The sequence below is a fragment of the Pholcus phalangioides genome, unplaced genomic scaffold (genome assembly GCF_987345545.1).
Source record: "Pholcus phalangioides strain wild (caught in Gottingen) unplaced genomic scaffold, Ppha-v1.0 ptg000040l_1, whole genome shotgun sequence".
In the NCBI taxonomy this organism is placed as follows: Eukaryota; Metazoa; Arthropoda; class Arachnida; order Araneae; family Pholcidae; genus Pholcus; species Pholcus phalangioides.
The window spans coordinates 4,693,649-4,707,013 of record NW_028301626.1 but is presented as its reverse complement, the minus strand read 5'-3'; the positions used below and the strand labels follow the sequence as shown (position 1 = coordinate 4,707,013).

General features: G+C 38.4%; 1 protein-coding gene across 3 annotated transcripts in view; it reads right to left on the bottom strand.

Moving 5' to 3' along the window:
• The window catches only part of LOC149065303 (patronin-like), a 145,194-nt gene that overhangs the window by 58,475 nt on the left and 73,354 nt on the right, over window positions 1-13,365 (bottom strand). For 2 of the 3 annotated variants that reach the window (XM_089254229.1, XM_089254230.1), the window contains exons 1-2: window positions 5,750-7,142; window positions 80-175 (exon numbers count right to left, since the gene is read on the bottom strand). In XM_089254229.1, the coding sequence (XP_089110355.1) occupies window positions 80-175; window positions 5,750-6,742 (1,089 nt within the window). In that variant the 5' untranslated portion in view covers window positions 6,743-7,142. Of the gene's footprint in view, window positions 1-79; window positions 176-5,749; window positions 7,143-13,365 lie in introns of those variants that run through there. The other variant, XM_089254231.1, reaches the window with a different exon arrangement.

Below are 13,365 nucleotides of genomic sequence, written 5' to 3'. Positions count from 1 at the left end.
GTAGGGAAGGGGACCTATAATTGGTCATTTTTCATGATGAATAGCAAATCAGTTATAAGTGAAAACAAACTTAACCAACCTCATGGTCCCTGTAGAAAGGCTGCCTCAAATCACTTGGAATGACACCGTCAAATGCTTTAGATAGGAGCCATAGCACGGAGGCCTTTTCCTTTGCCTGCAGAAATAAATAAATCAATTTCAGAATTGCATTTAAAATGCTGATTAGAGGCATGATGTCATTAAAATGTATAAAAGTAATATGAATGAAAACTGTGATAGAATAAATACACTGTGAAACATTTGTCCGAAGGGTCTTTACTATGAAGAAACCACCTCCCAAAAAAAAAGGTTTTTTACTGGTCCAAAATCATTCCTCTTAAAGTAGAACCTTGATTAGTCAAAGAGAAAAGGATCTAGAGTAATATGGAATATCAACAAGCTCGAAATTCAAATATGTAAAAATCAACAGATTCAAATATGAACTTATTTTGTCTGATAGCTTTCTGCATAAATATCCTGGACATGTATGAGATGGTGCTGACATGTTATAGCACGTGAAATACCTAGAATTTCGGAAAAAGACGCATGGAAATTGTATTCATGAATCCCATGGGACCAGGGTTTCACTCCTGGGATCCCACACCTTAAAATACAACCGGGAATTTCCCAGGACCCTGGAAGAAAAATAAGGTTATATTTATCATATTAATGAATGATAAATCATTAAATTAATGAATTACACATAGTATATTTAGCCATTTATGGGGCATTGACAAGATATCTCATCAATCTTTTGCCTCTTATCTTAGCATTGACAAGCTCAGACATTTTGTACTGTTGAAAAAATTTTCAATAATTTGACGTACAGTGAGGAATCGGAATAAATAAGCTTGAATTCTGTCTTTTCTTCATCCATTTGAATTCATTTATTAACACTTCAGGCAGAATTGATGAGATATCTCACCTGATTGAAAGCTTCTTATTTTAGCGTCGCGGCAAGCCCAGATATTTTGTAAAGTTGATTTCTCACTGGAACACTTTCTCCCACACCCCTCAGTTTGAATCTGGTGAAAATCAGAAAAAAGCCTTCTTCACCAAAAAAATATATGGAGGAATTTTACACGAGGTTTCTCCTGTGTTGCTTAAAGGGTTAACTAGCCCTCGACTGAAAAGTTGCTGTAAGTGCAGAACGTGAAGACTTTAAGCAATGGCAAATCTCATTGTCTCAAAACTAATTCAATAAAATATTTTTTTGGTTGGTTTTGTTTTTGTACAAAATAAAAAGTACCTAGCTCAAATTGTTTGAAGGCTTGTTCTACAAATATTGAAATTACTTCGAAAGGAAAAAAAAACTGTGATATTTCTTCTAATTAATGAGATTATAGCATATAATTAATTACAATCATTTATTAACCACACCCATCACTAAATAGTATTTTAGCACTGTTGGTGGGGGGGGGGGGTAATACGCGAAATACATTCATTCCCCCCCCCCCTCCCAGACAAATTGACCTGTTTGGGAGTTGAATCTTAGGTGAGAGAAGAGAACTATTGTATTTCTACCAATTTTTTTTTTTCAATGAATTAACTATTCAATTTTTTTAATAATAAATTAATCAAACACATAATTAAATTAAACGCACAATAGATGATATTTGTTAATGAACTTTAAATATTAATAACTTTTTAAAATTTACGCTTTCCCTGGATTGAGGAAAACCCCGGGAAACGGTAATCCCTACACGGGACGCGTTTTGTTCGAGTTCTGAGGGAAAAAAAAGTGCGGAGGGAAAAACCTCCACACCAACATTTTATTTTTTTTCCTTTTCTCACAGTCTATCATGATCGTGCTGCCACGAACCTTGAAAAGTAGTTCACAGCAGTGTTATCCAAAAATATAATTTGGAAGAATAATTTCACTCCTACTTCCAAATTATAAATGGGTGTTTTTTTTAATCAGGAAAAAAATTACTATTAAAGAAAAAAACTACCTAAAAAATTTAGGGGGATTATAATTGAGGAGTATTTTCACTCCTCAACGAAATTCGTAGTAGTAAAATTGAATTTTGATGCGTAAGATGCGTGATCAAAAAAAATCTGCGAACACTGGTTCACTGATAAACAAGCACTGTGTATTGGAATAAAATATATAACCCCGGGGGCTATCACAGGTAAGTTGATGAAATGTCTAGTTGTCTATGAATGAGCAGCTATTATACCAAATTTCCCAATTTCTGAGGGTTTTTCCTCCTGACGGTTATACATCGCAAATTACGGTACTTTTGCGGCTAATCCACCCACATTCATAGAAAGCGTATTTACTGCGTAAATTCACTTCGTTCCCACAAGATTGCACGTGCGCCTTTTTGAAAACTCGTATATAATTGGATCGCCCGTTCAAATTGTAAAAATATTTCCCGAGATCATTAGAGAAAAAAAAACCGAATCTGTAAAAACTCTACCTTGAATATCTAGTTTTCTGATCCAGCCGCAATGTGGTCGTGAGTTTAACATCGCGAAAATCCGGGTTTGGGATTCGCTAATGCGCAGTTGTGGTCGGCTAAATTAAGTTTTTCTGACGTGTTTTCCAACTTTCAGATGGTTATTACTTTGAAAAGAACTGTTGCCACGACGCAGCGCCGGCTCTCGGGCCATGCGGTCACGCTGAGCGCCGCTCTAGCAAAAGCACTAAATCTGAGCTGAAGAGGCGAAAAAAGGGGTTTTTTTTAGGAATTGCTAAAATCCGGAAAAAATTCGGTGGGCAGGCGACGACAAAAACAGGTCCTGCACGGGTAGAGATTTGGAGGAGAAAAAGCATTAATCACACTTGAATACAAGACACTCATGACGCTTGACACACAAGCACACTGTGTGCGGCAAGTTTGTATTGGTGAAACCAATACAAATCTGACATAGCTCCCACATTCAGGTATGAAATATGTGGCAGTTAATGGTGGTAGGCCACAGTTGTGGACCATTAGGGAAGGTAAAGAAAATCATTCTAGCTGGAAATCGCTCTGCAAGAATTTATATGAAATCAGATGAGAATTTATAGACCGATTTATTAGTAAATATATAAAGTGCCCAACTTAATTATATCTGTCTTAAATTATATAATGCTTAATGTTAATTCTTCAGTGTTGATGCGTTTCTTTGCAACTTTTCTCTAGCAGTAGAATATTTAGCAACAAATGTAACTCTGAACTTAGCTACCCTAGTAAATTAAACTTTTTGTTAGTCAATCCTTGGATTGAACATGTTTTTAGAAATCAATTATTTGTATGAATGGTGATGGGGGAGGGGAACCCAAATTTATTTATTTTATTTTTTTCAGATGGATCTGGAAAAAAAATATATCATTCAAAAAGGACACAGATTTTGACAATAACCTGAGTCCCAGGAAAATTAGAATGGAGCGGTATCTCTAATGTCCTGCCCCTTCAATTTTTTGAGCAAACTCTGGTTTGACGCTTTTACCAACAAGTATTTCATTGAAGCTCATTGACTTCTCCAGCAAAACGGCAGCAGAGATTTTTGGGCACCTCATTGTTTAGATCCAACTTTGCTTTATGAACCCTTTATTTGGCGATGGTTGCTTTTTAAACATGGTTTTCTTTTTTTAAGTAATAGCATTTTATATTTTGAGCTCGTTTCGGCATTGATGCTTCTAAGCAATTCCTAAACATTCGATTTTTACTAATTAGTTGTTCACGAAGTTTCTACAATTACTAGCAGAATAGCTGAAACGTACGAGCCTGTCTCATATTTCTTGACAAGCCAAGCAAGAGCGATTTCTGACCCTAGCATTTTGGAGGAAAATACCATGTGTGGAAGTGACATATTGCTGTTTATTCTTCAGCAATAATAGAAAAGTAAGTTGGCAAGCAACACATCACATTTTTATATTATTCAAATCTGTATAAATCAAATATAGCCTAATATATTATAGAGTGAGTTCCCGGAAGTTGCAACAGCCCATATTTTTTTAAATATTTACAATAAATTTTTTTCTGTCATGTAATAATATCCAGGGTACCTCATTTGCTTGATATAACTCCTCAAAGTTTCCCTTCTGGATATTCAATGCTTGTCAATTAAAGGGTTTATTTAACAAACAAGCATTGCTCAATTATAGAGATGGACAAGAGACGAGAAATACAATACAAATACTTAAACAATCGGAATGGCCTATATTCAAACACTCAATAATCATACACATCATAACTTTTGATAAATTCTCTTATATTTGAATTAATCATATCGGTTTCAGAGGGCACTAATTATACAAATCACACATCTCAAAAATAGGGAACCGTCGCAAAATATTTGTTCGAGGTTTAAGGCAAGTGAAGAGTCCGCCGAACAGACCTATTTCGAACTCGCACAGAAAACTTTACGAGTTGAAGATCGAAATCAATTACATTATTTACAATTTTATGCACAAAAGCGAAGGTAGCTACTTCTTCGGCGATCTAATGATTGAAAAAACATCGCAGTTAAGTGGTACTTATGTAGCGATTCGTTAGAAATTCCGTAGAGGAATGTGTACGAGGTGCATGTTCGGTTAAATAGTAGTAGTACTTATGCCATTAATGTAAACGTGGAAATGCCTATAAAACATGTCACGCAGAAACCTGTTCTGGACTCGTTCTAGTATCAGAGAGATTGTTGTGTGGACTCCATATAAAGCGCAATATTTCACACACACAGTTTCGGGAGCACATAAATCCTGAAGAGTGTAGCAATTGTTGCAATTGATTTGAAATTGTTGCTGCTCCTCACAACAAATCCTAACAGTTTTAAAGGTTAAGCTAGCAGAAAAAAATGAAGTCTTTCCAACACGTACCTTCGTTTCAAATTTTCCCCCTCTTCTTTTTTTTGTATTAGCACAGACATTTCAATTCCCACTTCGCGCCATTTTTTTATCCCTCATTTCTCCAACAAAATATTCTACAGTGCATTCCGATGGTTTTTTTTCAAGCTTTTTGTCTTTTAATTGCCACTATTTTTTTCCACATTTCTCTTGTTTGTTACGGGAACTTGTAGAGTTGCAAAATTGAAATATGTGAACAGCCAATCTTGGTCTGGCCTCGTAACTTAGAGTTTGTTCCAAGATTGTACTTTGTTATTTACCTCGTTGGGTAATTTGGTTGTTGTGGTATATTTATTTCATCACCTATATCAAGGGGTCACTTCCCTGAAGAATTGTGGCAAGTGGCCCTTCTAGACAGGTTTCGCTGTTTCAAAGGAAAATTTCTCAAAATGGTGTCAAAAATTTGTGCAAATTCAGCAGTTTCCCCTTTAATACAATGGAGCCAAATTATATAAAAAGGTAGCTGACTTACTCTTGGTTACAGTAACTACTGTATGGGATACATAAAGGGGAATAAATATGTAGCATAACATTACTAATGCGGATATATAAAGTGTAGTTCATAAAACACGAGTGATTTGATGGTATCCATGCTAAATCTGATTTCGCGATATAACAGTGTTCCAATGTGCTATGCTATATATAATCAAGGAGAAAAAAATTTTGGCAATACCGTACGACAGTGGTTCTTACATTTTTGCCACTCGCGGTTCTCTTCCCCCTGTCAATATTCATCCGTGACATCCCCAGAAATGTCTAATAAATAACCATTTCAAAAACACTGAAGTGGATACACACAGACATCAACAGCTCAACACGACGCGAACTTTGAGAACCACTGCCGTACCGTTTAGACCATTTATCGCGATACAATACCTTTTTATGTATCCGATTTTGCAGTCGGTAATACTTGTCTACGGAACTGACCGCCTTTACTTTGTTTTCACAACACTTACTGCTGCAAACACTTATCACAGATGACGCACGAGACGACGATTTCCATCTCGTACCAGACTTCGCACTCGTAAGTTTCTGGCGGTACCTCTCAAGGGTACCGAGGGATTGCACGAAACGGGTGGATGACTGGTTCAACTTCAGGTGATCGACGTACACCCAATTATAAAGGTACATGTTCATACGGGACAGCACCGACGACAGGGGCTCGTTGTAGACTCCTTTCGTCAACGGTTTCTGCGGTCGAGATGGAGGCCATCTCGAATACGGACGGCGGTCCATCTGCATCGTAGACAGAGACCATTCGCTTTCGGATCCCCTACGATTCCGCTTGGACGGCTTCATCGATCTCGACTGTCCGGGACAAGCGGGATGTCCACAAGCACACTGAGGATACGATACCCGACCACCGTGCTGTGGGCAAGACTCATTCCGAGGAAAGTAATTCGGAGCGATCCTCTGACGCAAACGTGAATGCTTGAGGTCCGACGTACGGAAGGCATCGACAATTTCCAACAAATGGCTCTGATCGGTGGCTTGAGCCTTGCCGAAAAGCCACTCGGACCCGTGTTTCGATCCCCAATAATCCCGGACATCCTGCTTCTTGCCGCTCACAGAGTGTCTCGCAGGAATCTGTGAGAGATGGCTGTGATGGCGATGATGTCCAGGTTGTGGGTGCTTCTTCTTGCTGTCATGATGCTTCATAGCCTGTTGATTCTTCGTATTCTTCTTCAAGCACTTCAACACCGCTCTACAGAAGATTTTCTTCAGATAACTCGCGAACGACATTTTTTTCCTGTGCCATTTCACGGGATAGGCCAACTTCTTTTTCTTTTTTTTCGTTTTCTTCGGGACATTGGTATAACACGGATAGGGTACAACATACTGTGGCATCATAGCATTGTAGTACAACATAATGGAAAAAAGATGAGCCTATACGATTAACTCACTACATACATAGAGTGATAACCAATCTTCGTTTCAGTATTCCAAATATTATTGCGAATCAATGACACCAAGGGCGAAGAAAAATTATAACTCATCCGTTGGACCAGGAATTACCTGCGGACAACATAACGTGGTGGACCACACAACAGATGTATTTGATCTACGGAAGATCAGCGGCAACTGAGTTATGCAAAAGTTCAGCTCAATCTAAAGAGAAGTTGAGAAGAAAAAAAAAACTGTGGCATTGACTTTCGCCGTTTAGCTTGAGAAAAAAGAAAAGCCTCTGGCAAATTATGAGGCGCATAGCGGGAGCTCGTTACACCTTGAAAGCTTTCGCGTATTCGCTCACACACAGGTGTACGACGTACGCGAGAAAAATAGCTACTGACAATGAATGCAATGTGCATGAGAGAGAGGAAGGGCGTGATTCAAGAGCTGGTTGCTTACGAGCGCGGGAAAAATAATTTTTCCCTACATTTTTCCCCAGTGCGCTTAAAAAATCCCTTTCCGACTGTGAGCGTAGAAAAATAGTTCAATAATGACCACAGGTGAAATTTCAGTAAAAAAAATTCATTGGCTTGAAACAAATGTTTCAATGATGACCATTTTACCTGCGTTTATTTTAAATTTGATTGGGAAATGTCATCAACGTTAAGATTACACCCAACTTCGTCAAAAACAACGCAAAAAATACTTCAGTATTTTTTTTAAATAAAAATACCACGGTTAATATCAATGCTACGTGATATTCAAAATCTCCCAAGTTCTAGAAACTCCAGGAAAAGATAAGAAATTCAAGCTCTAATTAAATGGCAACTAAATCAAACATCTAATTCAGCTGCTCTCAAAGCTTCGACACAGACCAATACCTCCTGAAGATACAGGAGGTAATGCCTCTTGGAGGCATTGCAGACACACGGCAAACATGTCACTAAGGAATGGCAACTAATTGCACACATAGCCTTTTAGTTCACAAAATTTTGACAGCAATGCACCATACACCTCCGAACAATCATATGCGTCCTCAGATCGAAGTGACGGGATTACGACCACGCGTTTCGTCTGCTGCACAAATTTTCGGTGAAGATCAGTAACAGGTCACACTTACACTTGGAGAAATAAGATTCATTCGTCAAAATGTTCGACAGGGATTGACAATGTTCTCATTTATATACACAACTCTGTGGTGTTTGGTCAAAACATGATATCTCCAAAAAATGGCTTTTTGATCTAGTAGTAAGTCTTGCTAATTAAAACTAATTAGAAGTGAGATAAATGCATAAATACGTGCGTACGGCTAAACATGCTGATGTATGATATTTTCATTTGTATTTGTGTGTATGCTTTATTTTTGATTTTTAAATGACAATGAAAATGCTTATATCTCAAAAATGTGATTTTGGAGTATGTTCTGATCAAACACCACAGAATTAACGCCGCTTATTATAATCGGGATATAATGTGATAATTCCGATATTGTTAGTACTTTGGCAAAGAACGGAGCAGACCGATATCATAACATGGGAAAAAAAATCGTTAAAAGTTATTAGGACTCAGGATAATTGGTTCCTCCCCCCCCCCCTTCCCCGTCGAAAGGCCTTTTTTTTGTGCGCATTCTGTGAAACAAGGGTTTAACCAAACTTATTTTTTCCCCTGTATGTTATCGCTATCCCGCTGCAAGACAATGTAGGAGCCCGTTTTAAAGTAAAATAAAAAATGTAACGATTGAACATTTAGTTCGCACAATTATGTGCGAAGAAAAGAATTTGCCCCGTTTAACCAACACCTGTTTACCATACATCCGCCTCGACCACACGGGATTGTATGGTCACCGTACTTGCAAACGGGACTTTTTCGTATATAGTTATCATTGTTATTATTATTATCATAAACCCCGAGTCTTGTGATCGCATTAAGCGGCGTGGACGGTATATATGAATTTGATTTGCAATCAGTGTATGTGCAATTCACTGAAAATGTTTTTCACAGACACAGACGAAACATTTGGTTGTGTTTCCTCTTTCGGACGGTGTCTAAAAAAAGTGTTTAGTGCAGTCGCAATACTCAAGTCAGTCTTTCTCAAGGTGTGCGTGATGTCGCCAAACTTTGGCAGAGGCGTGAGCTGAAGATATTGAGGTGAGTGTACCTATTTATGTTTTGAAGTGGTTCTTTTGTGAATGCGAAATATCTACTAAATTTTTGAGAACCGAAGATGAACCATGAATAGGGTAAGGAAGCCGCGGGTGACAAAAGTTTGAAAAGCACTGACTCAAGTCGTATAAACATGGACATAGCCATAGCCTGACAAATTTCAAACACCATGTTACGATCGTAACTAAAAATTCTGTATCGGAGCCAAAAAAAAGTGTAATGACTAAACTCATGTCAACGTAACCACCAACATGGACAACAGCTACAAACTATCGAGAAAATAGAATTTAAAAAAATTTTACGGACTTTTTTCCGACAAAAAGACCTATAATTACCTCTCATTAAAAATTCGGTTTACGCCTACATTTATCAAGTTCGTGTTTTGCCATAGACCTGCAATCAACACGCACATGGTCGGATTTCACAAAACATACGGTCGATATCCTCCTTGTTATTGCGTTGTGCTCACGCGTGTGCGTTTAACGTCGAAATTCCAAGTGAAATTTATCTCTGGCGCTGTTTTTTTTGAATCGCCAGACATTTTATGTGTGTCTCACCCGTGTAAAAATTACATTTCATTCCCTTGTAAAACACGAAAGAAATCAAGGATCAGATCAGCTAGCCGACATGACACGCGCGCAAACACCAGCAATTTCTCTGAAACTTGAAAAAAAAAAGATGACATCGCAAAGATTTCAAAAATTCCAGAATTCTTATGGCAAAAAAAACAACCAGATATTGATCTCAAGTAGAAAAAATTTTCGCACAGAAAAATCTTACAGCGTTGCACAGTGACCTACAGCATAAGAGTAAAAAATTGGGACTGAAAGACCATCCCGAATGCAATTCACTACAGACACAGATAAGAGTGGACAAAAATGACGACGAATGACAACAGTTTTCTATCTTTCTCAAGTATTCGAAGCACGTATTGGCGACTCTTTTGGGCAAGAAAAAGAAAAATCCCCCTCAAGGCTGCGATTCTGGTACTTTACAGTAGCGTAAGCATCTGGACTCTCATAGCACTTTTGCATCTGTCCAGTCACCCTTGGTATTTACACACATACTGACTGAAACAATATATAACACCATTCGACAGAGGTCACTCAAGGGGGCGAGGAATAACTGCCACGGCCGGACGTTCGGAATCATCGCCATTACGGTTAGAATAATGCCAGCAGATGGAATGATAACTAAAGGTGAAGTTGTTCAGTTCCGCTTGAATTCGCCGTTGCTCATGTGCGGACCCGGACAAAATAAGCAGCCATTGGTATATATAGGATTGAAGGAAAGATGGGAAGAGATACGGGAACGTTAATGATAGTCAGCAATGACCACACAAACTATTATCTCCATATCCCATTCACATCATGACGTGGGTGCGTTTCATCCCATAAAAAAACTATAGCTTTCGAGCACGTCATTCGGGGCGACTGTGCCTAGATGCAATACATTGGAGGAAGGGTTATACCTATTCTAGAGATAATATCAGAGGCAGGTAAACCCTTACTGGTGATTTATGTGTCTATGTGAGAGAGAGAAAGAAACGGGTGTCACGCCATGTGTTCGGAAGATCCAGAGCGATATCATGTATGGTCAATGGGAACAACAAACTCCTTTGTGATGTCCGTTCGTTCGATTAGATTCTGGAATAGACACTCGAACGAGTCCCACAATAAACCCGATTGAAAATGGCGAGGGAAACACGTATTTATTTCGAATTTATTATGGATCACTTTGAACTTTTCTAGCAGGCACTAAAATGGTTTGTTATCACGATGTATATGGGAGCTATCGATAACGCCTACGAGATACGGTCACGGTCCGCCGGTGTGAACAGTAATGAAAATCGCCTGAAAGATATTGTCGGCTCCAAAACAGGAGATACATATACTTGAGAGAGAGGCATAATTCCATTCATATTTTTTTATAAACTTCAAGTTGCAGGGACAAAAACCACGAAAATTTTTCCAAGGCTATAAGATAAAATGATTAGAGTCTTTAAGATCGTTCTCTTCTCAGAAATGATACGCATTACGTACATTCACAAAATTTCCATCCTAAAAAACGCAATACCATTTCTCGACATGATTTTGTGATCATAAAAAAGACATCAATTCACGAACATTTACTGAAATAAGGGTAAAAAACACGAGAGTAGTTTTTAATGAATTCAAAAATCTGGGTATGAAGATTTTTGGAAAGGTGAAACTGTTTCAGAACAAACGATATCGGGAATGGCAACGGCAGGGGGGAATGGTTACCCTCGATGTTGGACCTAGGAGTTCCTCGAATAAGTACTGCGCTACTCAGAAACTTACAGCCGCAGTAAGAAAAATGATGGAAAGAAAAGAGTTCTCGTAAATACGTCGCGGCTTCTTATACTCCGTACGTAATTTTCATGCAGTAAGTGTAAAAACACTCGACATGAAAAATCTGTATCAAATGTAATAAATGTTGGGCGTTTAGCTCACGCGCGTTTTCTTTGAGAATTTAATAGCATTACGCGACATTGGACATCATTCTTGAGTGAAAATTTAACTTTTTCAACTGGATTAAAGGCACATACAGACCGCACCTCTCAGTGAACTTCACATTCTGGCACCCCATTAGCCTTAACCTTACATTCTTACACCTCCAAATAGCCACATCATGAAATATTTTCCAGCTTTCACCCTGAAAATTTTTCTCACGCACTTCCAGGAGTGCGTACACCTTTGGCTACGAATAGCTACTGTGATATTTTTTCCAAGTATCGTTTGAAGTTACAGTATAAATAAATTTAGATGAAAATACATATAGACTAACATGAAACTCCTCTCGATAAAACGATATATTTTACTACGATGAATCCCAATTTTTTTTTTTTTTATTGAATCACACATATACAGCCTTTCATGTTCCACTCGTATGCCACGAGAAATTCCTTTATAACAACATTTTCGGAGACTTCGAAACCGTTATAACGATTTTTTTAATATATTGCTAAAAAAAAATTCAGTATATTTTTAAACTCATCTGTTTCTGGTCTCCCGAGAGCGTTTAATAACATCGATATTTTGCACCACAAAAAATGTTAATGAATACGTCGATATTTCTACTTTCTGCGTGCGTGCATACGTACACGAGTGATGCAGCAAACCCCCTATTTAGGGACAAAATATTTGACCGAATTTCATTAATCAACTAATCGCAACTTCATATGATGAATAAACGCTAAGTGCATTTTGTGGTGGGATTAACAACGATTATTAAGAAGGTGTGTCGACAATAGTATAAATCTGATGACGCGTGATGATGCCTTTTAAAATGACTTTTCTTGGCATGCAGAGTATATCGTTATACCACGTAATAGATCCCAGCGTTACGACAGGCGCGCAAAGGACGCTTAATACGAAGATTATCAAGTCATCAATTCTTTGATTTCTATAGACGATTGAGATTTTATATGCATTTGTCCGTTGACGGTGATTACGATTTATTCGTCCGTTGAAGAGACAACAAAAAAAAAAATTTGGCTGGATTTTCCAGGCGTGTCCGACCTTCGGGAACGCTCTGATGTCTGTATCGGATGGGGAGCGGGGAGCGTCTGGTAATAAAGGTTAAAAAAAAGAGTATCGTTATACCGGTGTTTTATTGCACAATATATAAAAATTCCCAGCAGCGGCGCTCTTTTCCACTAATCAACGCTTATCAGCGCCTCTCCTCAGCAGTTTAACAAAGAATCTATTCGGGAAAAATCTTTGTCAGGGCCACCGCTCCACGGCGCACAGTTTGAGAACCACTACATTATGCAATATGAGCTGCGGCTTTATTACGGGAAATTTCGGTAATTGAAAACACTAATCTAGGTAACTTTCGAAAAATCCTTATATTCAAAGAACAAATATTACACAGGGTCTGCAAATATGCTTATAATGAACATCTATATAATATAGATGGGGAGATATATCTATATCCCATCTATAATATCTATATCCCACCCGTGATTCAGCGTGAGGGAAATCGACCTACACCTCCCCCCCCCAGGGAGAGCAACCAGTGAAAATCTAGTGAAGAGGTGTGGAAGGGGGAAAAATCAGGTGCTTGGGGGGGGGGCAAAGAGGGCTGTTAAAGAAATTCAGATTCTTAAAAATTTAGATACTGTGGGAAAAATGTGACTACTTTCAGAATCCACCAGAACAGAACCTGCCCATAAAACCTGGACCATCTTCACGCAGGAGCCTCATGCCCATAGGTGACCTAAACGATGAAATCTGATACTATGATTTTCATGAGTAAGTATGCAAATATGTAAGCTGTTACTTTTAGCTAAGTATGGGGGCCCAGATGCTCACCTCACCTGGGAACCAGTAATGTTGAGATTAACCTGCATAGACCTCCCAACAAGATTCCCAAGCTCTCTAAACTCTAGCCCAGGTAGGTGCTAATCCAGGGCG